At 56.6% G+C, this 26795-nt stretch overlaps 1 protein-coding gene across 4 annotated transcripts in view; it reads left to right on the plus strand.

The window, feature by feature from the left end:
• The first annotated feature begins 689 nt into the window (after nt 1-689).
• The window catches only part of CROCC (ciliary rootlet coiled-coil, rootletin), a 46047-nt gene continuing 19941 nt past the window's right edge, over nt 690-26795 (plus strand). For 2 of the 4 annotated variants that reach the window (XM_086715799.1, XM_086715800.1), the window contains exons 1-20: nt 690-1345; nt 1937-2078; nt 3280-3434; nt 7856-8041; nt 8138-8221; nt 8306-8367; nt 8453-8618; nt 9231-9337; nt 13551-13787; nt 14492-14588; nt 15257-15340; nt 15780-16013; nt 16757-16956; nt 18830-19012; nt 20351-20495; nt 21138-21284; nt 21741-21971; nt 23151-23344; nt 23657-23784; nt 24922-25091. In XM_086715799.1, coding sequence (XP_086571925.1) covers nt 1286-1345; nt 1937-2078; nt 3280-3434; nt 7856-8041; nt 8138-8221; nt 8306-8367; nt 8453-8618; nt 9231-9337; nt 13551-13787; nt 14492-14588; nt 15257-15340; nt 15780-16013; nt 16757-16956; nt 18830-19012; nt 20351-20495; nt 21138-21284; nt 21741-21971; nt 23151-23344; nt 23657-23784; nt 24922-25091 — 3012 coding nt within the window. In that variant the 5' untranslated portion in view covers nt 690-1285. Of the gene's footprint in view, nt 1346-1936; nt 2079-3279; nt 3439-4351; nt 4490-7855; nt 8042-8137; nt 8222-8305; nt 8368-8452; nt 8619-9230; nt 9338-13550; nt 13788-14491; nt 14589-15256; nt 15341-15779; nt 16014-16756; nt 16957-18829; nt 19013-20350; nt 20496-21137; nt 21285-21740; nt 21972-23150; nt 23345-23656; nt 23785-24921; nt 25092-26795 lie in introns of those variants that run through there. The other 2 variants (XM_086715801.1, XM_086715802.1) reach the window with 2 other exon arrangements.

The following is a 26795-nucleotide window of genomic DNA, read 5'->3' on the forward strand; positions in this document are numbered from 1 at the left end:
AGATGGGTTGAGTTGAGGATTTAATGAGATAATGCGAATATGACTCCTGTGGGACATGGCGTGTAGAGCGGAGGGCACCCTGAGGCGGAGGGGCCCAGAGGTAGCAGGAGTGATGCTCATGCAAACAGGACCCACCACTGCCATCTCCTTGCTGGCTACGTGCCCGATGTGGTTCTAACCTCCTTCTACTTTTCAACCCACCCGATCCTCAGTGACTCTGCGTGGTAGGTCTTTCAGTCCCGTTTTAGAGATGAGGAAACTGAGGTCCAGAGGGGTACCTTGTCCAAGGTCATACTGCCAACGAGGGGCAGAGCTGGGACTCCCATGTGACCCCAGATCTGCTGCTCAGTCCAGAGTTTTGGGCCTAACTGCAGCAGGCGGCTTCCTTGCCACAGGGCAGGGACCGTGGGAGGTGGTGGGTGGACCTCTGGCCGTGGGGCACAGGGACTGTACATTTGGGATTTTCAAAGGAATGAAATCGACATTTATCAAATACTTAGTATGAGCCGGAGTCACACACTCTTTGTGCACACCCCAGTTTTTTGTTTAAATTCCCAGACAACTCCATGAGATCGATGCCGATATTATCTGCATCTTACAAGAGGACAGTGAGGCTCAGAGAGGCAAAGTTCCTTTCCCAGAGGCACACAGCCTGTGTGGGGGGTGGGGGGGCGGGGGGAGGAGAGGGGAATGGAGGCAAAGGGGTGTGGGCGATTCCACAGCCTGCGATCTTTGCCCCGAACCCGATGTGGGAAAACGTCATCCCAGCACCCTTTGAATACATTCTTAGCAAGTCACGTGATCCCCATCTGGGTCAGCAAAGGAGGTCTCAAAAGACTAGCCTTTCCCGCCTCCTGATGCTGACCCCGCCCCCTAGCCTTGGAGGGCTCTAGGACCCAGCAGCTGGGGAGGGTGGACTGTGTGTGTGTGTGTGTGTGTGTGTGTGTGTGTGTGTGTGTGTGTGTGTGTGTTGGGGGGACCCCCTCACCTTCAGGTCCCTCCTCCTCCCTCTCTCCAGCCTTTCCCTTTCTCCCCCACCTCTTCCCCCTTTCCTCCCCTCCCCCTCTTCATCCCTCCCCTTTCTTCCCTCCCCTCTTCTCCTTCCCCAGCCCCTCCCCCTCCCTCACCCCTCCCACCTCGGTGGTCACATGGGGGGCACCGCCGGATTTAAGCCTAATCTGCCCTGTGCTCAGCACAGCGGTCTGGCTGTGGGGTGGGAGAGCTGAGCTAGTCTCTGGGGCCCTGGAGAAGGGCCTGGAGGGGGGTGCCCACAGCTGCCCCCTCCATGAGCTTGGGGCTGGAGGAATCGGTGGAGGCCCAGCTGGCACTGGAGACGGTTATCCAGGTGGGTCCTGAGGACTGTGCCCACCCTGTCCGGGGCAGGGGAGCATGGGTCTAGCAGGAACGGATGAGTGGTAGGTACATCTTGGGGTCATGGGGTGGGAGGGGTGGGTGGGAGGGTGCACGGGGGCCCCAGCTTGCAACTCCCAGCCGGATTGGGGGTACAGAGGTGCTCAGAGCAAAACTGCTTTGGCCCCCTTATCCCAGGGAAAAGGGGATCCCTGCTCCCAGATTTAAGGGTTGAGGTGACCTCTGCTAGCACAGTGGAATCCTCTGGGATTGGAGGGTTGGAGCTGGACTGGAGCCCCCAGCCCTGTGCTGCCCCGATGGGTTTTGTGAGCGAGCCATGCGGTTTGGTTCGCTTCTCTGGCGCTCCATGGGGCCTCCTTCCCGGGGCAGGAGGCACTGAAGCGTGCCCTCCCATGGGGCGTTTTTCCGTTGTAGCTCCCAGGCTTCCCTCCGCATGGGGGCTTCCTGAGGGTCTCACGGGCCCCCACATCTTGGGCAGCAGGACTTTGTTCCTCTCCCATCCAGGCCAGGGAGACCAGGGCCCCCAGTCCCCTTCACACTCTCTCTCCCCCCCACCCCCCCACAGACCCTGGAGAGCAGCGTCCTGAGGGCAGGCCGGGAGAAGGGCCTGAGCGAGCAGGACCCTGCCCAGGACTCTCAACTCGCCTGCCTACCTGCCCGCATCAGGGAGATCATCACCCGCAACCTCTCCCAGCCTGAGAACCAAGGTGCCCCTCTTCATTCGCCCCCACAGACACTGACTGCACCTCACCCCATCTCACATCCCCCTCTTCCACGGCCGTAATGACAGGAATGACCGCAGCTTCCATTTCTCAAATACTCACTGTGAGGCGGGCGCAACCCTGTAATGGAGGGACCCATTTTACAGATGGGGAAATGGAGGCTCAGAGGTATAGTTTGCCCAGAGTCGTTCTCTATGTGACACTGCGAGACGGGATGAGCACCCCCACCCGCAGCCCACAGCAGAGACTTAGACCCAAACACCATGTTCTCTCCCAGGGAAGGTGTGAGCTTGGCTGAACCCCAGATTACAGGGGGAGGGCAGCTTAGTTTAGCTCAGGGCTCTGCAGAAGTCCCAGGGATGGTCCTGTCCATTCCCCAGCAGGGCGGAGAGGCTGATGGGCCCCTGTTCCTCCTGCTGGGTGCCGTCCACAACCTCCTGTGTGGTTTGAGAGTCTGGGAAGGGCACCCTCAGTTACAGCTGGCGTGTGGGCAGCTCTCCTTGGTGGTGATTCTGGGGCTCCGCCACAGTCCTTGTCCAACCTCTTTGGGATGACCAGGGGTGTTGGGGCCCCTGGGAGCCCCAGGCAAGGAGAGACTTAGAGAACCCTCACCTTAGGCTGAAAGAGCCTGGAGACCTGTGGCGTGTGTCCAGTTCTGGGATGGAAGGGGAGCCCACAGGGCGGGGGGACACTTCGACTTCTCCCTTTTTCCCCCTCTTCCTCTTCCTCCTCCTCCTCCCAACATGACCTATACTATCTGAAGCCCTGGCTTCAGAGGTTACATGAAGCCCTTCCCTTAAGTGAGGTCTTCCTGGTCTCCTGTTTACCAATTCCACCCAGGTTACAGATCAGCAAAACCGAGGCCCAGAGAAGAGTAATACTCGGAGAAAGAAGGAGCTAGAATTGCTGGACGGAGCCTCCCTCCAGCACGTTCTGGGCCCGCTGGGGCCACCCTTCGGCGGTGTCTGCGTCCGCTCTGAGTCTAGCCCTAGGCCTGTCTCTTTGCCCACCTTCCTGTTCTTATCTCTGCGTGCTCTGGGTGCTGACGTCCTCTTTCAGGGGCCCAGTCCCTCTTCCTGCCTCCAGTGATGTTTGTAGAGCACCTATCGTGGGAGGGTGTCCTCCTGGACCCGGGGGGGGGGGGGGAGGGAAGGAAGCCAACCATGTGCCTGCTGTCCCTCTCCAGCCCCGCTGCCGGCCGCGGAGATGGCATCAGTGCTGTCGCTGCAGGAGGAAAACCAGCTGCTGCAGCAGGAACTGTCCCGCGTGGAGGACCTGCTGGCCCAGAGCCGGGCGGAGCGTGACGAGCTGGCCATCAAGTACAACGCGGTCAGCGAGAGGGTGGGTGCTGCCTGGGGGCCGAGAGCTGGGCCGCCGTGCTCCCCTGATGCGAGGGCAGGGAGACAGCCAGGCCAGGGCTGTGCCCCGGGCCGCAGGTGGGCCTGGGGTCCGGCTGGGCCGGATGTGGATTGTGGCCCTGCCGACGCGAGCGGCCTCGAGAAAATCACTGTGCTCTCCCAGTTTGTTTTCTGTGTTGGGGAGGCTAGTATGATGTGGGCTTGAGAGTACCTGTCACCAGGGGTGACACCGGGGGTGCCCCTGCCACCCCTCGAGTGTCTGGACGTCTCTCTGTGCTCCGATGGGTGGGGCTCTTGGGGCCCACCCAGCGGCGGCTGAACACGGAGGCCGGCAGGTAGAGGGGGCCCAGGCCGCATTCTGCAGGCCTTCTGGGGCCACCACAGACTTGCTGCCACCCCCCGTGGGACTGAGGACCAGCAAAGGAAGGAAAGAGAATCCAGGCTTGCCTCCAAGTCCAGACAGGATTCGCATTCCCCAGGCTTGTGCTGCAAGCTTGTGGGGCTCCCGGGGCAGGGGGTCGCTGTGGGCCAGGGCCGGGGGCACTGTCTCCTTTGGGCCCCCAGTCTTGTGAGAGGTGACGCTAGGGAGTTGATGGCTGCAAGTTCGGGAGAGAGTTGCACGGGGGAAGGAGTGTCTAGATGGGAGATGTGTGGGTTGTAATCACAGTCATAATCGTAGCTACTGGTTATTGAGTGCTTACTGTGTGCCAGGCACTTACTGGGTGCTTTACGTTTGATGCACCAAGCTTGGGACCATGATGATGCTCGTGTAGCAGAGGAACTAACAGGCTCCAAGAGGGAGAGCACCGTGCTTGGGGTCCCACAGCCGGTGAAGGCTAGGGTCTCTCTACCCCCAGCCCCAGATGTGCGTTGCAGATTTGTTTTCTGGGTGTAGGAAAGAGACGACTGGGCTGGGAGTTCCAGGGGGCAGTTGGAAAGCTGGAAGGACCTCGGACATGACCCTCTGGATGTAACAAAGAGACTGGAGCCCAGAGACTGAGGCTGGCCCAGAACGCCCTGTGCGGGAGGCAGAGCCAGGTTAGCCGAGGACCCCTGGGCTGGGCCTGTCCACGCGGGGGCATGCATACTCCTTTTGGGAAGAGGGATATGTGTTCGTGCCTGTGGTTGTGAGGTCCGCCAGTGTCCTGGTATTTGCTTGCCTGGACAGGCTCCCGACGTGTTGGGACATGCAGAGGAACAGGGTGGGGGGCCCGTAGTGGCCCCAGCTCCGGGGACAGCGTAGAGCTACTTTTTCCAGAGTTTTCGGGAGGTGTGGTGGGTGAGCTGGCCCGAATCCCACATTGTTGGTGGTGACGGGGCCTTGAGCCAGCCCTCTTCCAATTTAGCCCTCTCATCTTTTGGCCACTGGCACGATGCCAGGTCCCCGGGGGCTGTCTCTTAAATGCCAACTTCTGACTCATAGTGTGGCTAGCACGGCGCCCTAAGCGGGCAGGGGCAGAAAAGGAGAGGTGGGGGGGGGGGGGGTGGCAGGCTTCTTTTCTGCTAACACGTGTTGCTGAGGCTGGGCTGCAGCAGGTCAGAGGCTGGGGTGTGTGTGTGGCAGGGGGGGCTGTATTCGTCTAGAAGATTCCCTCGTGGCTGGGGAGGCCCCTGAATAGCATGTAGAGGGGGCCTGGTGTTTCACTTTTGTCTGTCTGAGATGGTGTGAGCGAGGCCCCCACCTGCAGGCAGGGTTTGGGTGCGAATGACCTCAAAGCCTGTCCTGGGGGGTGGGCTCACAGAGAACATGAGAGCCTGAAGATCACTTTATTACAGATGGGGAAATAGGCCCAGAGCAGGGGCATGATAGGCCCAAGGTCAGTGGTGGAGTTGGGTTGAGACCCCTGGTCCAGGGCTCTGTAGTCCTGTGACTCTGTCCCTGCTGCCCACTTGTGCCCAGGGTACCGGTGGTGGGGCCTGCCCCGGTGGCCATAAGTGTTACCTGCGGGCTGCTTTGGAAGCCGGTCGGTGAGGTTGTTCACTCTTTTAAACCCCGCAGCATCCCTGGGAAAAACAAGTGGAGGCAAGGTCAAGGTCTGTGTCCTGTTGACGCATGGAGAGAAACTGAGGCAGAGGATCCCAGTGGCCACTTCCCAGGTTCCAAGGAGGACCTCACGGTCCCTATGGAGGCCCCCCCCATCTTCCTGTCCCTGTGGAGCAGGTGTTGGGCGAGGCAGCTGCGAATGGGAAGGAAGCCATGGCCACATCCCCTGGGCTCCACAGGACAGACCCCCTGGGCTCCCCCAGTGTCCATGGCAACCTGGACAGAGTGAATGAACGGCGGGTAGTTGGGCAGGGGTTGCTAGGGGAGACAGTAAACTTCTTTCATCCTCAGCGTGGTGACCGCCTCTTTCCCTTTTGAATTACAAGTAAAACTGAAAGGCTGTTTTGTGAGCGGTAGAGTTTGTGGAAAGGGGTGAGGTGTGGCCGGGAGTGGCCCTGGTCTGGCTGTGAGCACTGGGGAAGCGGGCGGAGCACCCAGCGACGGCCTGAACCCCTCCACGTCACAGCAGCACACAGCCCCCGTGTGCAAAACGCACAGAGCACAGGCCGCGATCGGACCCCACACAAGACACGTCACACGGAAACACGAGTCCCCCGCGGTGATACGCGCTCAGATTCGTCGGATTCGTCACCGGACACAGCATAAGTGACACCGACAGCCGGGCACCGCACAGTCCCCCCGCCCCGTTCACAGCACGTACCACCCAGACGCACAGCCACACGGACGAGACGCACCATCCTGCAGACGACACGACACGTGGTCTCACATCTCACGGACACACACGGCCAGACAAAGGCGTGCGTACCTGCACGTGGCCTAGAGTCGCTGATCCGTGTGCCCCAGACCCCCCCACGTACAGGCCTGCATGCAGACGTAAAAACATACGAACACACGGGCACCCCTGTGCTTGCACTGCCACAGAGACCTGTGACCACAGAGGCCTCCTCGCGGAGGTCTCCATGAAGGCCTGGACTCAGAGATACACGGGGTCCCTTATGGAGACAAATGCCAAAACACACCCAGCCGCCGCCAGATACACATAGCATCTCACTGCGCTGAGATGTAAACAGTCTGCCTGTCACCTGCCTTAGGTAGGCTCCAGGCAGACCCTGGTCACGGGCCTGCAGCCTGCCTTCCAGGCAGAAGCCCCCAAGAAGTCCCCACCGGCTCCTCTTTATGGGTGGCACCCCAGTGGCCACTGTCGCCCTGCCCCAGCACAGTGGTCCGTGGCTGAGTGGCCCCTGGGTGCCCTGGGTGTGAATACAGGCCCGGAGGGCTAGCCTGGTCTGGCCTGTTATTTAGCCAGGGCAAATAACCCTGGAAGCTTTGGAACCCACGCGAATGCCGGGCCCGGGCTAGCAGCCCAGGCAGTGGGGAGGTGGATGGTGAGTGTGGGCCTGGGCTGGAGTCAGCTGGGCTGGGCTGTCTTCCCCTTGATTCTCCCTGACGAGTGTCCCTCTACTCTCAGTCCTGCTCACCCTCAACTGCCCATTCCCTCTTCCCCTCCCCAAAAGCTTGAGGAGGCTGCTGGGCCTCCCGGGGCCAGCAGGTGCCTAAGGGGTTAGGAGGCTCAGCCAGAGTGGGGCACCGCCTGTGCTCACGGCCTCTGACAAAGAAGGGGCTGCCAGCTGCCTGGGGGTGGAGCAGGGTGCTGACGGCAGCTTCCCGCAAGGTGGGAGGTGGGGGTAACTTGGGGCTGAGATGAGACGGTATTAATAAGCGTGCCTTATGTTAGAGAGTTTGTGCCTCTTACAGAGACAGCACTGTGTGCGTGTCGGAGTGGGGGTAGGGGTGGGGTGGGGACTTCACCTCTGTCACCCTGGGGATGTTTGAGACCGCCCCTGTCCTTATGTGTGTGCATGTCTCTAAGCTCAGATACGCACGTGTATATTGTTGCTTCTGCTTGAATGCATTCACATTTGTTCATGCGATTAATTCATGATCTCCACAAACATGCCACTGCCACTCCTCTGGGTCTAAGATACAATGGGGAACAGAAATCCAGGTTTTCCTGAGCACGGTTTGGGTGGTGGTGAGGAGACATAGGCATGGAGCTAATAATCAACCGCCGCGGGTTAGGTGTTTGGCGGAGAGGATCACTGTGCACGGTGCATGGAGGCTGTAATGTTTATCTCCGGGTGCAACTTTGTGTTTTGCATGCAAATGTTCCTGGGCCCACCTGCATGTGTCCATCCACGCCTTGTCTGTGTGTCGATGCATGTTCAGCCTGTGTCCATGCACAGCGGCATTACCCTGTGCACGCGCGCATCACATCCCGGGCTTGCCCATCTATGCCTGCAAGGCATTGTGGGTCTGGGCCCAGCCTGGCACCCTCTGCAGAGCTCTGGGCCTGCTTTCCCGAGAGGCCTGCGCCTCTCACCCAGGCACCTTCCCTGCAGCTGGAGCAGGCTGTGCGGCTGGAGTCTGGGGAGCCAGAAACGCAGGAGCCCACGGGGCTGGTCCGGCAGAGCGTGGAGCTGCGGAGGCAGCTGCAGGAGGAGCAGGCCTCCTACCGGCGCAAGCTGCAGGCCTACCAGGAAGGCCAGCAGCGGCAGGCCCAGCTTGTGCAGCGGCTGCAGGCCAAGGTCAGGGCTACCCACTCCTGCTCCTGTCCCCCGTGTGCTCGCTTTGCCCTGTCCCCAGCCCCTGGGGCTAACCTTCCACTCCCCACCCACCCGCAGACCCTGCAGTACAAGAAGAAGTGCTCGGAGCTGGAGCAACAGCTTCTAGAGAGATCTACAGAGCTGGAGCGGCAGCGGCTGAGGGTGGGTGCCGGCGTCGGGGGGCGGGGCGCGAGGCGGTCCCTTCCCTCTGCTTGCCCAGGCTGATGCCCCACTTCTCCCACCCAGGACACAGAGCACAGCCATGACCTGGAGAGCGCCCTCATCCGCCTAGAGGAGGAGCAGCAGAGGTGGGGTGTGGTAGGGAGGGAGGCTAGCTGGTGGGGCTGGCCTCTCCTGCCATGTGCCCACCGGTCCCCTTCATGTCCTCCCCAGGAGTTCCAGCCTGGCCCAGGTGAACTCCATGCTCCGAGAGCAGCTGGACCAGGCGAACTCGGCCAACCAGGCTCTGAGTGAGGACATCCGCAAGGTGACTTCTGACTGGACACGCAGCCGTAAGGAGCTGGAGCAGCGGGAGGCGGCGTGGAGGCGTGAGGAGGAGGTGGGCACGGGGCTCCTGGGAGGCCACTGGGGCCTCGGGGTCCCAGGCTGGCCGGCGGGGAAGGGCCACCGTAGAGTGGTGAGGACTAAGGAGCCGAGGGGAGAGGGAGAGAGAGAGAGAGGGACGGCCTGCTGGCCCATGAGCCTTTTAGGAGAGGTAAAGAGTTTGTCGTCGTAATAGCTGGCCTTGCTTAGCCTACACGACATGCCTGGCATGCATTTTCTCTTCTGTTCCTCCTAATAACTGTGTGTGGTAGGTGCTGTCATCCTCATTTTAAAGAGAAGTTAAGTCATCCGCCCACGGTCATGCAGCTGGCAGCTGGGATGCAAACCTAGGTCTAGCTCCAGCACTTTCTGCCTTTTGCGCTGCCTCGTGCAGCCGCAGCCCGTGGAGGCGTTGCAACCCGTTCCCTGTGCGAGAGGGAGGCTTGAGAGCCTGAGCGGTGCGCGCAGGCCGGGCGCGGGCCCAGGGGAAGACCCACTTCCCGGACCGACGACCGGTCTCCCGCGATGGTTGGAGTTGGGGGAGGAGGCGGAGCTGGGGAGGGGGCGGGGCCTGGGCGGGGCCGGGAGGAGGCGGGGCCGGCCCTCACTCAGCCCGCCTTCCCTCCAGTCCTTCAACACCTACATCAGCAACGAGCACAGCCGCCTGCTCCTCCTCTGGAGGCAGGTTGTGGGGCTCCGTCGGCTGGTCAGCGAGGTGAAGATGTCCACCGAGAGGTGAGGCCCGGCTGGCGGAGGGGCGGCCTGGGGAGACGCTGCAGCCGCTGGAGGCAGCCCCGCTTTTTAAATTGAATTCAACTCCGCAGTTGAACTTTAGTCCAACCTAACGCACCTACTGTGTGCCAGGCCCTGTAGAGGTGCAGAGACAACTAGTAATAGTTAATTCCGACCACCGTCATGGCAGTCAGCAGGTACTAGGTGTTTACTCTGAGCTAGGCTCTTTGGCTGTTTCGTGTCTTCTGATATGGACAGGGTCCCAGGAGGTAGGAGCTGTGATACTCCCCACTTCACAGATGAGGGCACTGAGGCTCAGGGAGGTAGAGTGACCTCCCCAAGGTCACACAGCAGTAAGTAAGTGGCCTAGTCAGGATTTACAGCTCCTGCTTTTAATCTGCTAGAATGTGCAGCTTCTGCCACAGGACCTCGCAAGCTCTAGTGATGAAAAGACATGGACCCCCCAAATTCTAGACCGAGGAAGTGAGTGGTGAGTGAACAGAACAGAGAGACTATCCCAGATGCTCAGAAGGATGGGAGGGTTGGGGAGGTCAGAGAAACACTTCATAGACGAGGTGAAATTGGCACTGACCTCAAGGGCTGGGTAGGATTTTAACCACCAGAGACAGGGGCACTCCAAGCAGAAGAAAGAGCGTGAGCAAAGGCTCGGAGGTAGGAGGAAATGGCAGCCAGTGGGTCTGGAACAAAAGGCAGGGGAAGGGAGGTCAGGTTGGGAGAGCCTCAAAGGCCCATGTCAGCAGGGGAGCTCGGTCCTGCTTGATCTTTGAGCAAGTGAGGTGGCAGGGAGAGCTGAGACAGGCAGAGTAGTTCCTTTCTTTTTTCGCGTTACAATTTTATTTAATTATTTATTTGATGATCTTTTGTTAAAGCTTCTTTTTTTTAAATTTGTTTTTTTTATTTAAAAAATGTTTTTAATGTTTATTTATTTCTGAGAGAGAGACAGACAGAGCATGAGCAGGGGAGGGGCAGAGAGAGAGGGAGACACAGAATCTGAAGCAGGCTCCAGGCTCTGAGTTGTCAGCACAGAGCCCGACGTGGGGCTCGAACCCACAAACTGCAAGATCATGATCTGAGCCAAAGTCGGACGCTTAACCAGCTGAGCCACCTAGGCACCCCAGATGATCTTTTCTTTAAGTCATCAGGTATTCAGTGTCCAAATTTCTAATTGGCTCATCAGTGTCACAGATGGTTTTGCTTCACTTTTTGTGTTTATAATTTGTTTGAATCAGGATCCATCATAGATGCTCACCAAATGTGATTGGCTGACTTGCCTCTTAAGTCTTTTCATTTATTTGTTTAGGAAACTGGGACAGTTGTCCTGAGTGATTCCCATAATCTGGATTCTGAGGTGGTGTTTAACACCTTTGTCCCCTGTATTCCTTGTAAATTGGATGTTGGATCTAAGCGTTGATCAGATTCAGGTTCAGATTTCTGTTTTTTGTTTTTTTTTAAACAAGACTTCTTCCTAAGTGCTGTGTGCTCTTCTATTAGGAAACCCCAATGCCTGGGTGCCTCTCTTTGTGTACATTGGAGGCCCTTGATGCTCAGTGCCAAGACTCAGACACTCATCAGGGGTCACCAAATCATGAATGTCCCATTCTGTCACTTCTTCGTGTATTAACTGGAATTCTTCTATGAGGCACTTCCTCTCCTTAGTATTAGGCACCTGGTGGTATAGTTGATTCAGGAAAGGAAAGGATTTAGCCTGTTTGATATATTAAAAAATATATATATATGTGTATATAATATATACATTATATATATATGTTATATATATTATATCTATATACATCTATATATCTATATATCTATATATATCTATACATCTATATATATATATATATAATATCTATATTTTATCTCTATATCTCTCTATATATTATATCTATATAATATATATAACATATATCGATATAATATATATAACATACATATGTATAATGTAATATATATATATATTTTAAGTAAGCTCGTTGCCCAACGTGGGATTTGAACTCAGGACACCAAGATCAAGGGTTGCATGTTCTACAGACTAGGCCAGCCAGTTGCCCCAAATACGTATTATTTTTATTTAGCATTTAAAAATTTAATTATTTTACTTTTGAATAACTTACCTATTCACAAAATTCAAATTTCAAAAGGGTGTACAGTGAAAAGTCTCCCTCGCCTTTCTGGCCCAGATGCTTCCCTCCCAGTTTCCTACATGACCTGCCAGCCTTATTTTATACAAGAAATACAGCAGATCTCATTCCCTCTCTCTCTCTCTCTCTCTCTCTCTCTCTCTCTCTCTCTCTTTTCTGCCCCCCTCCTTGTTCTATACTTTTGGTAGAATTTTGTCTTTGAGTTCTTGAAGATACTTTCTTCACCTAATAGTTATAACTTCAAGGTCGCTCCCTCTTAAGCTCTGAATAGCTGATGCATTTTTCTTGGTTACAGAGTATTCCATTGAATGGATGTGCCAGATTTATTTAATAGTAGCCCTCTTTCTTTTTTTTTATGGCTAAGATTTTTAGTGTACTTATTTTCAATTGTTTTCTATCTAACATTGCTTACCTAGAAGTGATCCATTTTGTTGTGGGCCTCTTTAATTAATTAATTAATTTTAATTTGCAGCCACATTAGTTAGCATATAGTACAATAATGATTTCAGGAGTAGATTCCAGCGATTCATCCCCTACGTATAATACTCGGTGCTCATCCCAACAAGTGTCCTCCTTGTCCGTTTAGCCCATCCCCCAACCCACAACCCCTTCAGCAACCCTCAATTTGTTCCCTGTATTTAAGAATCTCATGTTTTGTCCCCCTCCCTTTTATATTATTATATATATTATATAATTATTATATAATTATATTATATTATTATATAATAATATTATATTATATATATTATATAATTATTATATAATTATATAATTATCATATAATTATATAATTATTATATAATTATTATATATTATGTCCTCCCTTTTATATTATTCTTCTCTTCCCTTATGTTCATCTGCTTTATACCTTAAAGTCCTCATATGAGTGATGTCATATGATATTTGTCTTTCTCTGACTAATTTCACTTAGCATAATGCCCTCCAGTTCCATCCACGTAGCTGCAAATGGCAAGATTTCATTCTTTTTGATTGCCGAGTAATACTCCATTGTATATATATACCATATCTTCTTTATCCATTCATCCATCGATGGACATTTGGGCTCTTTCCATCCTTTGGCTGTTGTCGATAGCGCTGCTATAAACATGGGGGTGTGTGTGCCCCTTTGGAACAGCACACCTTATCCTTTGGATAAATACCTAGTAGTGCAATTGCTGGGTCATAGGGTAGTTCTATTTTTAAGTTATGTTTTTACTTTACACAAAGCAATATATATTTTTTAAAATTTATTTTTGAGAGAGAGAAAGCATGGGGAGGGGCAGAGAGAGAGGGAGACAGAATCCAAAGCAGGCTCCAGGCTCTGAGCTGTCAGCACAGAGCCCGACGCAGGGCTCGAACCCATGAGCTGCGAGATCATGACCTGAGCCAAAGTCAGATGCTTAACTGACTGAGCCACCCAGGTGCCCCACAATATTTTTTTAAGTTATTTATTTTGGGAGGGAGAGATCACAAGTCGGGGAGGGACAGAGAGAGAGAGAGGGAGTGAGAATCCCAAGCACTGTCAGTGCAGAGCCCGATGCGGGGCTTGAACCCACAAACCACGAGATCATGACCTGACCTGGTCAGATGCTTAACTGACTGAGCCACCCAATAGTGGCCCTCTTTTGATGCACATGTAGATTGTCACCAGTGTTTCTTACATGAGCAGTACTGCAGTGGATCACTTTATACACAGGTCACTTCCCTTGCATTGGGCCATATCTGTAGGATAAATTCTTAGGAGTGTAGTCGGTGGGTCAAAGAACCTGCCCATTGATACTTTTCAGAGTGCTTCCTAATTGCCCTGCGCTGTGGTTACACCCACTTACCCTCCTGCCAGCAGTGTAGGCACAGCCTGTTTCTCCATAGCCTCACCTACACTGTGTGTTATGGGACTTTTTTTTTTTTTTGACCATCTGATAGTGGCATCCCACTGTTAACATCCTGGGATAGTTTTAGTTTATACTATAGTTAAATTAAACTATTAAACTATCCTGGGATGGTTTTAATTTATACCCCGCCATCCCATCCCCCTTCTGTGCTCTCTCCACCAGGGACCTGCTGCAGCTGGGAGGGGAGCTGGCCCGGACCTCAAGGGCCATCCAGGAGGCGGACCTGGGGCTGAGCGCAGGCCTGCGGCTGGCCGAGAGCCGGGCAGAGGCGGCCCTGGAGAAGCAGACACTGCTACAGGCCCAGCTGGAGGAGCAGCTGCGGGACAAGGTGCTCCAGGAGAAGGACCTGGCCCAGCTGCAGGTGCAGAGCAACCTGGACAAGGCCAACCTCAGTGCCAGGTGCGTGCCTGGGAGGCACCACGTGAGGCAGGCTTCCCTGTGGAGTGTGTATCTGGGGGCACAGGGAAGAGCGAGTGTTTGTTCACCGGGGCTGGGCCTTTCCCCTGTGTGAGCTCAGCCAGTCTTCCCAGGCACCCCATTTGGCAGAGGGGGAGACTGAGGTTCAGGGGGCTCTTGTCCAGGGCACATTATGAGCAGTTTAACCACTGAGGCTAGAACTTACGCTCCTAGCTCTTGAGATCTGGACGAGTCCCGGAGATAAAGTGAGTGGCAACTTCATTCTCCATTTGTTTGTTTATTTATTTATTATTTATTTATATTTTTGAGAGAGAGGGAGAGAGAGAAGCGGGACTCATATTCACCCAAAGCAGGGTTCATGGTTACCTGAAGCTGGGCTCGAGCTTACCCAAAGCAGGGCACGAGCTCACCCAATGTGGGACTCGAACTCATGAACTGTGGGATCATGACCTGAGCCAAAGTCAGACGCTTAAAGACTGAGCCACCCAGGTGCCCTCATTCTCCTTTCATAGATGAGCAATCTGAAGTCCAGAGAGAAGTGACTTGCTCAAGGTCACACAGTTAGGGAGGTGGAACCGAGGGTCCCCCCTGAAGGTTTGGGAAAGCATGAAGGACACATTGCTGGTGGGTGTGAGGAGAGGCTGGGGTGGGTCTCGCATTCACCTCTGTCACTGCTCTTCTTCCAGAGTGACAGAGCTGGCCCTGACAGTGGAGCGCCTTCAGAACCAGAATCTGGAGAAGGATCGGGTCAACAAGGCCCTTACTGAGAAGCTTGAGGCCCTGGTGAGATGCACCTGACCCTGAGATGTGGCAGGGTGGGATTGGGAGGCCGACCAGACCCACAGATGAGGGCCATGTTTGCTAGGACCATCCCTAGCATTCCATTCCGATTTGGTTTCAACCCCCCCCCCCCCATTAATTGAGCACCTAGTGTGTGCCAGGCTTAGTGGTAAGTACATTCACCTCCTTTATCCCACTTCATTCTTTCAGCAGCCTTGTGGCATGATCCCCATTACACAGATGAGGAAACTGAGGCCTAAGGAGAGATACTATCTAGAGTCTCAGAGCCAATAAGCTGGGGTTTGAAAAGATGCTTGTGCCCTGCTAGCACAGGGCTCCTTCTCTAGGAACTGAGCTGCCTCCCCACCAGAGGGACGCCCTTCAAGGGTATTGCCTGGGTTGGTCATCCTTCTGTGTGGGGCCTGGCCTGGGTCCTATGTCCGGCTCTCCTCCAATAGGCTGTGTGACCTATATAGTGACACTGCACTTCTCCGGGCCTGGTCTGTGCCTTGAGGGCACGGGGGATGCCATGGGGTCTACCAAGCGTCTGGCCTCTGAGCATGGCCTTAGAGGCCACCTGATGGGTGGGGAGCCAGGGAGGGAGAATAAGGTGGAGATTCAGACTAGGGCAGAGACCCTGACCATCCCTTGTCTCCCCCACACCACTCCAGGAATCCCTGCGGCTCCAGGAGCAGGCGGCCCTGGAGACAGAGGACGGAGAGGGGCTGCAGCAGACCCTGAGAGACCTGGCACAGGTGGGAGGTGGGAAGGAGCCCTGGGCAGGGAGGGGCCCGGCAGTCCGGGGCCGCCACGTCCTCTGGTGGCCTTGCGCTGAATCGCAAGCGGCTGGGGGCCCTGGGGACCCATGCTGCTGTTGGACACCCCTGCCAGCTGAGCCTGGCCTCTACCCCGAGGGGAGCCCCCAGTCCGAGATGGGGAGGCGCTGCAAATTCCAGGCCCATCTGGGAGAATCGCCCAATGTCGTCTCGGCAATACACGGGAGAATAGCCGGCGTGCCGAGGCCTGTGAGCCAGGGCGGGTGGAATCGGGAGGACCTGTAGGAAGGGAGCTTAGAATGTGCGGCGGAGCGCGGAAGCCGGACCCGGGGCGCCCGCCACCCCACTGCGTCGCCCCGGCTTCTTGGTCCAACTAACCCGCGGCCCCCTCCTCACTGGCCTGGCCCCCCCACCTCAGGCCGTCCTGTCTGACATGGAGAGCGGTGTCCAGCTAAGCGGCTCTGAGCGCACAGGGGACGCGTCGGACGGCAGCCTGCGGGGGCTCTCGGGCCCCCGGACCCCCTCCCCGCCGCGACGCTCCTCGCCCGGCCGCGGCCGATCCCCGCGCCGAGGCCCATCCCCGGCCTGCTCCGACTCCTCCACGCTCGCCCTGATCCACTCGGCCCTGCACAAGCGCCAGCTGCAGGTCCAGGTAGGCGGGGCACCAGCGCCCCGGGGCGGAGCCAGAGTCCCGGGGACAAAGCTTGGGGCATCTGGGGCGGAGCCAGTATTGTGGGGGTGGAGCTAAGGAGGGGGCGGGGGGGAGGGAGGAGCCTGGGCTGGGCCTGAGCATTTTGGGTGGAGCCAAAACCCAGAGTTAGAGCTACTGAGTCAGGTCCCATGGAGGTGGGTGAGAGCTCTGGGGCAGATCTGAGCCCAGAGTGGGAGGTGCTTGGGCAGCTGGGGGCGGAGCCTGGGGCAGAGCTAGAGTCCTGGTACCGAAATTAGAGAAGAGGTTGCGGGACAAGCAGAGCCAGGACCCTGGGAAAAGGCCTGGGGGGAGGAGCCAGTCTAGGATGAGAGGAACCGGGGGAGCTAGGGGCAAGGAGGAGTCTGGGGGAGAGTCAGAACCAGAATGCAAAGGGGAGGAGCCTGGGAGCCCTGGGATAGTCAGAACCGGGAAGAGGTCGGAATGTGCTTGGTGGTTTGCCTGGAGCTTACTTAGGTCAGTGTGTCTGAGGAAATGGCGGTCAGAGCCCCGGCAGAGCACTCGGAAGGGGGGTGGGGGCACAGTGAACGGGAGCGGAAACCTAGTCTGGAGGGCTTAGCCCCACTCTCCTGCCTCAGGCTTAGGCCACAGAGTAGGCTGGGTGTGTTCCTGGAATGAGCAGAGAGTAGGGGGCGCTCCGGGAGCTTCCTAGGGCTCCCCCAGACTCAATGGTTCCCATGCCACAGGACATGCGTGGGCGCTATGAGGCCAGCCAGGACCTCCTGGGCACCCTGCGGAAGCAGCTTAGTGACAGCGAGGGTGAGCGCCGCAGCCTAGAGGAACAGCTGCAGCGTCTACGGGACAAGACCAACGGGGCCACCCAGGCTCATGAGGATGCCCAGCGTGAGGCCCAGCGTCTGCGGGGCACCATTGACCTTCTGAACAGGTGCCTGAGAGGTCAGAGGTGGGGGCCTGGATCTAATGCCAGCCCCAGCCTGTAAGCATGTGGATTGCACTTACATGGTCATAACTGGCCGTATGTCTGTTAAAATCCAAATTAATTGAGGGCATCTGGGTGGCTCAGTCCATTAAATGTCTGACCCTGATTTCGGCTCAGGTCATAATCTCACAGTTTGTGGGTTCGAGCCCTGTGTCAGGTTCTGCGCTGACAGCACAGAACCTGCTTGAGATTCTCTGTCTCCCTCTCTTTCTGCCCCTCCCCTACTCCCTCTCTTATCTTTCTCTCTCTCAAAAATAAATAAATATTAAAAAAAATTAAATTAAACATTTTAAAAAGTAAAAGTTCAGTCCCTCAGTTGTCCTTGACACATTTTAAAAGCTCAGTAGCCACAAATGGCTACACAACGTTTCTATCATCCCAGAGAGTTCTAATGACAGTGCCATTTAGACTCTGTCATTGGAGATCTTTGAGACAAGAAATTACCCACTCTTAGCTGTCTGGTTATTTTTGTTGTTGTTGTTGTTTGCTGTTTCTCCTCAATGTAACTGCAGAATTAAAATTTTGAAAAGGAAGGGAAGGGGTGCCTGGGTGGCTCAGTCTGTTGAGCATCCGACTTCAGCTCAGGTCATGATCTCATGGTGCGTGAGTTCGAGCCCTACATTGGTCTCTGTGCTGACAGCTCAGAGCCTGGGGCCTGCTTGGGATTCTGTGTCTCCCTCTCTCTCTGCCCTCCCCAGCTCGTGCTCTGTCTCTCATTCTCTCTCTCTCCCAAAAATAAACAAACATTAAAAATTAAAAAAAAAAAAAAAAAAAAAGAAACAAGAAGGGGAAATAAGAAGGCAGGACCTTCTCACAGCCTCACCTGCCTGTCCTAACCTCTGTTAGGGAGCACTGACTCTGCTCCCCGTTGTGTTTCCTGGCAGTGACGTAGATAAGGCTTCTAGTACACCTGCCATGTGCCAGGCTCATTGCCAAGCGCTTTGGGCAGATTATTTAAATTAGTCTTCCCATCAAACTCCTGCAGGTTGGAGCTGGGGCTATCCCAAGGTTGAAAGACTTGTCCCAGCTGACGCAGCAGTGTGGCTGGGGGTAGGAATTGGAACTCAGGTCCATCTGAGAGCAAAACCCGGGCTCCCCATGCCTTGGAAGGAGGGCCTTATACGTGGCTGTGTTCACGGTGAACTCCTCATCTTGCGTTCTGCTATTTTTATTTCATATATCATGTTATATGGTTTTTCCCACCCACTGCGGCCTTCGTGTCCGGTATACTTACCGGTTGCCCCTTCAAGTGAAGAGGCGGGCAGTGGAGGCTATGCCAGCGATCAGCCCTAAGCTGATGCCCAAGCTAAGAACCCCGGCTGGCTCGGAAGGAGGGGTGACATCCCCTGCTCCGTTGCTGTGACCACTGGCACTGGGGCAAGAGGCAACACTCTGTGAACCTCCAGAGTTTCCAGTTGCAGTCCCCTCCCTCCCTCGCTGGCCACCGTGTGCAGCTGGGCATACCCAGCTCTATTGGGCCTTCCAGAATTGAGGGGCATTTCCTGGTCATACAGACTGGTCCGTGTGTCCCGAGAGCCTAGCGTGGCCTGGTGGGGTTGTTGGGGGCCATGCCAGTGCCTCCATCCGTTCCCTTGGGTGGGCTGGGGGGAGAAGGAAAGCTGGGTGTCCTCTGACGGGAAGAGTCCGCTCCAGGGAGATGCGGATGAAGTGAGTCATGCTGGGGCGGGGTCGGGGAAGGCTTCCTGGAGGCAGGCGCCTTAGAGGTCAGAGGACGGGGCTCACGGGAGGACAGCAGCATGGCCCTCTTGGCCGGGGAGAGCCGCCCCAGCAGCGCCTTCGGCGCTCCCTCCTCCTCCAGGGAGAAGGACAGCCTGGCCCACAGCCTGCAGGCGGCCCAGCAGCAGGCCGAGGAGCTACGGCAGGAGCGAGAGAAGCTGCAGGCGGCTCAGGAGGAGCTGCGGCGCCAGCGGGACCGGCTGGAGGAAGAGCGGGAGGACACGGCGCGGGACAGCGAGCGGACTCGCAGGGAGCTCGAGCGCAGGTGAGCGGCTTCTGGCCTCCCCTGCCCAGACTGGACCTTGGGAGTCCCGACGGTCCTCCCTGGGGGCCGGGGAGGACCGGCGGTGTCCCAGACGTCCTACTGTCTTGAGGAGTCTTTGTGGCACCTCTCTGAGGAAGGGTCTTCTCACCAGCCCCGTTTCGGGAAACTGAGGCTCAGGGAGATACAGTCACTTACCTGGGATCAGAGGACTGCTATGAGGCAGGAGTGTGGACGGTGACAACAACAATAACTAAAATAGCAGTAGTAACACTAATATCATTATTTAGGGGCGCCTGAGTGGCTCAGTCCGACTTCAGCTCAGGTCATGATCTCGAGGTTTGTGAGTTTGAGTCCCACGTCAGGCTCTGTGCTGACAGCTCAGAGCCTGGAGCCTGCTTCGGATTCTGTGTCTCCCTCTCTGTCTGCTCCTGCCCTGCTCATGCTCTGTCTCTCTCTCTCTCTCTCTCTCTCAATAATAAATAAACATAAAAAAATTAATATCATTGTTTAAATTGAAAGAGTAATCTAATGTTACCAAGTATTAGACACCATTTTAAGCACTGAGGTTTTCTCTCTCCCTTTTTTTTTTTTTTTTAAACGTGTATTTATTTTTCAGAGAAAGAGAGCAGGGGAGGGACAGAGAGAGAGGATCCCAAGCAGGCTCTGTGCTGTTAGTGCAGGACCCAACGCAGGGCTCGAACTCACGAACCGTAAGATCACGACCTGAAGCAAAGTCGGCCTCTCACCCGACTGAGCCTCCCCGGCACCCCTACACTGAGGTTCTCATGTTCAGCCCTCATGGCAACTCTGCTGTAGGAGCTCTCATCCCCATTTTGTGGATGGTGAAACTGAGGCATAGAAGGGCCATGTAATTTGACCTAGGTCATCACACGACTAGTTAGTAAAGAGCCGGGCTTTGAACCCAAGCGTTCTGCCTTCAGAGTTAACCTCTTGACCACTGCACTGCCTCCTCCTCTGAGGCATCAGTACCAGTGGTGTTTAGTACATTGTGGTAGAGAATATTGTTCTTGCTTCTGCAGACTGTTGGGGAGATATGTCAGGCACTATTTTAAGCATTTCATGTTCAGTAGATCACATATCCTTACAACAACTTCATGAGGCAGCTGTTAGCCCATTTTGCAGATGTGAAAACTGAGGCCCAGAGTCCCAGGGTCCCAGAGCCAAAAGTGGTGGGCTTGGCTGTCCTTGTGAGTGAGGCTCTGGCCTCCAGGGCTCCCGTCTCAGGCCTAGTCCCTGGCCTGCGCCAGGGCCGTCTGTCTGCGGGAGACTCTGAGCAGGGAGGTGACGTGGGGTACCCGCCCACCCTGTGTCCCACAGCCACAGACAGCTAGAGCAGCTGGAAATGAAACGCTCAGGGCTGGCGAAGGAGCTGGTGGAGGTGAGGGAGGCGCTGAGCTGTGCCACGCTGCAGAGGGACATGCTACAGGCTGAGAAGGCCGAGGTGGCTGAGGCGCTGACCAAGGTGGGTCCCCGAGGCCCCAGGCCTTCTCCCTCTGGCCACACACTGCCCCCTGTTTCAGGCTGGCCTCTGACCCTGTGCACAGGCTGATCCCGGCCCCCCAGACCACAGGCTGTCCTCGGACCCCAGTCATAAGTGAACGGACCTCTATTAGTGGTCATGTCCTTGCTTTTCCAGATGCGTCTGGGGCAGTGCTGTTCAGGCCATCCCATCCCACCTCTGGACACAGGTCCTGGGGTCTGTGAGAGCTGGGGACACAGTCCTTGGCGGGTGCCTGCCCCACCCCTGTACTCTGGGTCTTGAGCAGTGTCCCCTTAGACCCCGCTCTGTGGGACCCTCTGACCCCCGCCCTGCCCTACAAGAGCCGGGGTTCCCTTGGCTCCCGCACAGCTCTGCTGTGTGTGGTTTCTTTTGAGTAACTTCATAGGCAGCCGGCCTGTAGCGATTGTTTTCTGTCTCATGTTGTGTTTTCCCTCGCCCCCCACCCCGTCTCTGAGGGTGTTTCTCCCCACCCTCCCGCCTCCATGCCTCCACCCTCTCCCATCTCCGTGCCTCTGCACGTCGTTTCCTGCCTCTCCCCGCCTCTCCCCTCTCTCCATCTCTCCCATCCGGCTGTCTCTGGCCACCCTGGCCCCCACCCCGCAGGCTGAGGCCGGCCGCGTGGAGCTCGAACTCTCAATGACCAAGCTGAGGGTCGAGGAGGCCTCTCTGCGGGACTCCTTGTCCAAGCTGAGCGCCCTCAACGAGAGCCTCGCCCAGGACAAGCTGGGTCTGAACCGCCTCGTCGCCCAGGTATGCCGTGTGCCCGCAGGCCGCCCACCCGTGTGCCCCACTCAGAAGCCCTACTCGCTGAGGTGCCCCAGGCCCAGCCTCGGCCCCCGCCCCTCACCCTCGCTGCATATCTCCCTGTACACCTCTGGCCCTGTACCTGTCGGGACAGGTCCTGGTCCTGTCCTGTGCCTGGTCCATCTGTGCCTGTCCTGGTCACTGCCTCTCTTTCTGTGTCTGTTCTGACTCCGTCTGTGTCTTCTCCCTCGCGGTCTGAGAGAAAAGAAGCTCCGTGGACCCTCCTCCCTGCTGCCTCCTCCTCAGTGTCCCCACACCCTTTCCCCCGGGGAGCCTCCCCTGGGCTGGCTGTGATGGGTGGGTGGGTGGGTGGGTGGAGAGGAGGGGGCGTCCGCGGTCCTTCCGCTGGTGGAGGGGCTGAGCTGACCCTCCGGCTGGTTCGCTTGCACCTGGCTGCCGCAGCTGGAAGAGGAAAAGGCGGCCCTGCTGGGCCGGCAACGGCAGGTGGAGCAGGAGGCCTGCTTGGCACGGGAGGCGCAGGAACGGCTGGAGCACCTACGGTTGGAGCAGGAGGTGGAACAGCAGGGCCTGGAGGGCTCCCTGCGGGTGGCCGAGCAGGCCCGGGAGGCCCTGGAGCACCAGCTCCCCACGTTGCGCCAGGAGCGCTGCCGGCTGCAGGAGCAGCTGGCCCAGGTGGGTGTAGGGGGGGTGGGGATGGGAGCAAGGAGGGGGAAGGGGTTTCTGCCTCGCAGCCTCCTGCCTCCTGGGATCCAGGGGATCCCCATCCAGGGGATAGCTCCCGGGCCTAGGAGCGTGATTCTGGGTTTAAGTCCAGCCCTCCCTTTGCTAGCTGGGAGCCGTGGGCAAGCTCCGCAACCGCCCGATGCCTCAGTTGACCCCTCTGTCACGTGGGGCTAATAGTTCTTATCACAAAGGGTTGTTCTGAACGGCACAGTTGCGGAGGCACTTGGTAGACGGATCACCACCCAGTAAAAATTCATGATATGATACCAGATAGAGAAGTTTTGAATTGGCACCTTAGACTTTTGGGGACCCAGCGGGAAGGCACCTTAGGATTTCAGGGATCCAGGGGCCTTGATATAGTACCTGTCCTAGAGAGCCCAGGTTCCTGGGAGGGACCTCTAGGCGATGGGCTACGGGGCACAGGACACAGGGCTCCAGGGCTCCACTCTGTTTTGTGTATTCAGCTCCTCAGGAAATTTTCGGGCACAGAAAGCATTCTGGCACTCCCCAAACTGAGTGAGGACACTTATTATTTTTTTATTTGAGGAGGAGAATGGGGGAGAGGGGCAGAGGGAGAGAGGGAGAATCTCAGGCAGGCCTCATGCTCAGTGCGGAACCTGACGTGGGGCTCAATCCTATGAACATGAGATCATGACCTGAGCTGAAGTCAGGACGCTTAACTGACTGAGCCCCCCAGGCGCCCCTGTATTTATTTGTTTTGAGAGACAGAGAGAGAGAGAGAGAGAGAACGAGAGAGAGTGGGGAGGGGCAGGGAGAAAGGGAGAGACAGAATCCCAAGCAGGCTCTGTGCTGTGAGCTCAGAGCCCAGGGCGGGGCTCGATCTCACAAACCGTGAGATCACGACCTGAGCCAAAATTAAGAGTCGGACGCTTAACGACGCACTGAGCCACCCAGGCGCCCCCTGACGCTTATTTTGTATGCGTGTACATCGTAGGTCCAGAGAACGCTGTGACTTGTCCAAGTACACACGGCACACACAGCCTGAGGTTGAATCCAGGTCTCCCACCTGCCAGGCCAGGCCTGGGTCGGGCTCAGGGTCGGGGTGCTGCCTGACGAGAAGCCGGGGAGTTTGGGGAGTGGTACTCATGGTGCCTGGGTCGGGGCCAGCTCTCCCGGCAGCTGAGCGGGCGCGAGCAGGAGCTGGAACAGGCACGGAGGGAGACGCAGCGGCAGGTGGAGGCGCTGGAGCGGGCAGCCCGGGAGAAGGAGGCTCTGGCCAAAGAGCGGGCCGGCCTGGCGGTGCAGCTGGCCGCAGCTGAGCGAGAAAGCCGGACCCTGTCGGAGGAGGCCACACGCTTGCGGTAAGGCCTTAGGCTCTGCCCAGCCCACCCTGGGCAGGCGGTGGGACGGGGGGGGGGGGGGGGGGGGGGGGGGGGGGGGGGGGGAGGGGGGCCTGCCTGGGCCCGCCCTGGCATTGGCCCATGGGGGCAGTTACTTAGGAGCCAGGCTTGCCAACACGTTCTAGCTAGGGCCCAGCCTTCCCCCAGGGAGCGTGGGCCTGGCTGAGCAGGTAGGCTGGCACCTGGCCCACGGCCGACCACGCCTTGGGAGCCACAGTTTCCTGGGCCCCAGGAGGCTGAGTCCCAAGGCCTCAGGGATTGTATGTGCCGCAGCCTGGAGAAGGAAGCCCTGGAGAGTAGCCTGTTTGAGGTGCAGCGGCAGTTGGCGCAGCTCGAGGCCCGCCGGGAGCAGCTGGAAGCCGACGGGCAGGCCCTGCTGCTGGCCAAGGAGACCCTGACTGGTATGCGGGGCCCGAATCGGGGGTAGGGAACTCCAGGCTCCAGCCCGGTCTATATAACCCATCGGGTTCTGGGGGCTCTGGAGGTTGGGAGCACTGGCCCTGGAGTCTGGCTGACCTGAGTTCCGATTCTGCTTTTGCTACTTAGATCTGAGCTCTCTCGAGCAAGCCTCTTCCCTCTCTGGGCCGAAGGTTCCTCATTGGCAGTTAGAGGTGATAATGCTCCTCCTCTACAGCTGTTGCCAGGATGAGGCGAGAAAAGCGTGTGAAGGCCTTGGCCCAGGGCCTGGTTCAGCCAGCGGTGGCTGTTTGTCCTTGTCAGGGCACTTAGGTCTGAGTTCTCTGCAGAGCCACGGACTCTCTCGGCCCCCCACCCGCAGCCCCTCTTCCCTCCGCGTTCCCCACCCAGTGTCTCAACTCAGGGGTTCCTCTTACTCAACGAGCATTTACCAGGCGTCTACTTGGGCCGTAAAAATTAATTTTGCTGTCCACATCTACCTGAGCCAGACAGAACCAGGAAGGGGCATGCTGACAGAGTCTCTGGTGGGCTTCCAGCCCAGGAGATGGTTTTTAGATTGTTCCCAGTGGGGTATGACTTCCCCATGGTCACCTCCATTAGTGCTGACAGCCCAGCAAGTATGTTTATAGCAATCAGTCATTAAAGGAGACGCCTTATGGAAAGCCGTGCAGCTTTGGAAAATTACCTGACTTCCCTGAGCCTCCATTTCCTCATCTGTAGATTGGGCATGAGACAAGCCACGTAGGTGTGTTACGAAGGTGTGGTGAGAATATATCTCTCATGTGCTCAGCCAGGAGTTTGACCCCTTGTAAGCATTCAGTCAATAATGGGGGCTGTTATATTTTTGCTAACCTCCCCATTTGGGGGAGGGAGGTCTTCCTCATGTCGTTTCATTTCTTTGATGTCCTTCGCAGTCGACAGGGAGGGAGACAGGGCCAATAGACTCATGTGGCAGATGGGGAAACTGAGGCCCAGAGAGAGCAGGGAGCTTCTCCAAGGGAACTCAGCCTAGATCCCAGGGGGACCCTCGAACATCTGGGAACTTGCCCACGTGGCTCATCAGGTTTGAGTCTGCTGGCCCATGGGGAGGTTCTGACCCAAGGCTGTCCCTTCCTGTGCAGGGGAGCTGGTGGGCCTACGGCAACAGATGACAACTACAGAGGAGAAGGTGGCTCTGGACAAGGAGCTGATGGCCCAGAAGCTGGTGCAGGCTGAGCGGGAGGCCCAGGCCTCTCTGCGGGAGCAGCGGGCCGCCCATGAGGAGGACTTGCAACGACTCCAGCGAGAGAAGGTTCGGGCAGCTGGTTGGGGCAGGCGGGGCTCTGAACCGGTGTCTCCTCTGTGACCTCAGGCAACTCACCCTTCTCACTCTGCATCAGTCTCCAAATCTGTGAAACGGAACCTCATCCCTGTCCCAGGGGCCCTGAGGGCACCTGTGAGGATCCACTGGGGATGCCTTATCAAACATGCAGATTCCCAGGCCCCAAATCTGGTTCAGCCCTGGTGATCCTGATGCAGGGGTTCCAAGCCACATTTGGGAAACGCTGATCTAATGTATAGTAGGAAAGCACTTTTTTTTTTTTTAAGTTTATTTATTTATTTTGAGAGAGAGAGTGAGAGCGTGTGTGCAAGTGGGGGAGGGGCAGAGAGAGAGAAGAGAGAAGATCTCAAGCAGGCTCTGCACCATCAGTGCAGAACCTGATGCGGAGCTTGAACTCACTCACGAACCAACCTTGAGATCATGACCTGAGCTGATGTCAGACGCTTAACGCTTAACAAACACTTTCATTTGCTAAGAAGTGCTGTTTGCATACGAAAGACCTCTCTGGGACCTGAGCACTTAGGCAAAGAGCCAGGTCACCAGAAGACCAAACAGAGCTATCTAAGAGCACTGGTTCTAGAGTTTCTTTGCCTGGGTTTGGACCTGATCTTGGTCATATATTGGTTAGGTTGCCTACGGCCTCAGTGCCTGTAACGATGGGGATAATGATAGTATAGAGTATTGTGAAGGTGAGGTGAGATAATCCATAAAAAGGGTTTGGAATAATGACTGGCACTTCATAAGTGCTCCATAAACGCTGATTGTTATTACTATGGCCCTAAGATACTGTCCAGAGCCCCGTGTTGGACAGGGCTGCGTCTCTCAGCAGTTTAGGCTGTTGCTTTATGACTCCAGGGGCCACCACATCGCGCCTCGAGTCAGTCGTCTTAGATTTGGGTGGATAGTATTTCCCTTCTCCAGCAGGGGGCAGCAAAGATTTGAAGAAGGGGCACCTGGGCCTACTTCTCGCAAGGTCGCTAGGGCCTACATCTGGGGCCAAGTACCCGCCTGGGACCACCAGGGAGCCGTTCTTTCTTTGCCTGTGGGTTCTACCTACTCACCCATCCACCCGGTCCCCAGGGCGCCAGACTCCTGTGTCCTCTCCGACTCCTCCTGTGCCTTCTGGCTTGGCCTCTTAACATCACCGAATCTGTTCTCTTCTGTCGGGCTGCTCTGCCATCCCCAGACCCCCTTTGCTCCCCACAGCCCACCCCGCCCCTCACTACCTCAGCCCTGATCCCCGTCCCTCTTCCACAGCTTCCAAACCGCCCCTCGATCCAGCTCATCCCTAGCTTGCCCCGACTCTTCTCAGAATCAGCCTACCCCTCTCTACAGCCCACAGGGCCTGGTCTGGCCTGGCCGCTGCCCATGGCTCTGATGCATGTCCCCCTCGTAGTTCAAGCTCCAGTGACCTTAGATACAGTGTGTCGGGTTTTCTCTTTCCTCCGGGCCCGGGGCTGGCCTCTGGGTTTGGGATTCTGTTTCTCTCTTGACCTGACGGACTGCGGCTCATCTGTTCTTTGGGAAGTGTTCTCTGGCCCCCGGGCCAGGCTCCTGCCGCTCCCTGGGGCGCACACAGCCCCGGCGTGACCCCGTCACAGCCCTTACCATTCACCCCACCTTGTAGTTGCCTGGTGGCCTGCCCCGCCGCTCAGGTTCTGGGCTACAAGTGGC

This window comes from Puma concolor, chromosome C1, assembly GCF_028749965.1.
Source record: "Puma concolor isolate L17-30 chromosome C1, mPumCon1.1.hap2, whole genome shotgun sequence".
Taxonomy (NCBI): Eukaryota; Metazoa; Chordata; class Mammalia; order Carnivora; family Felidae; genus Puma; species Puma concolor.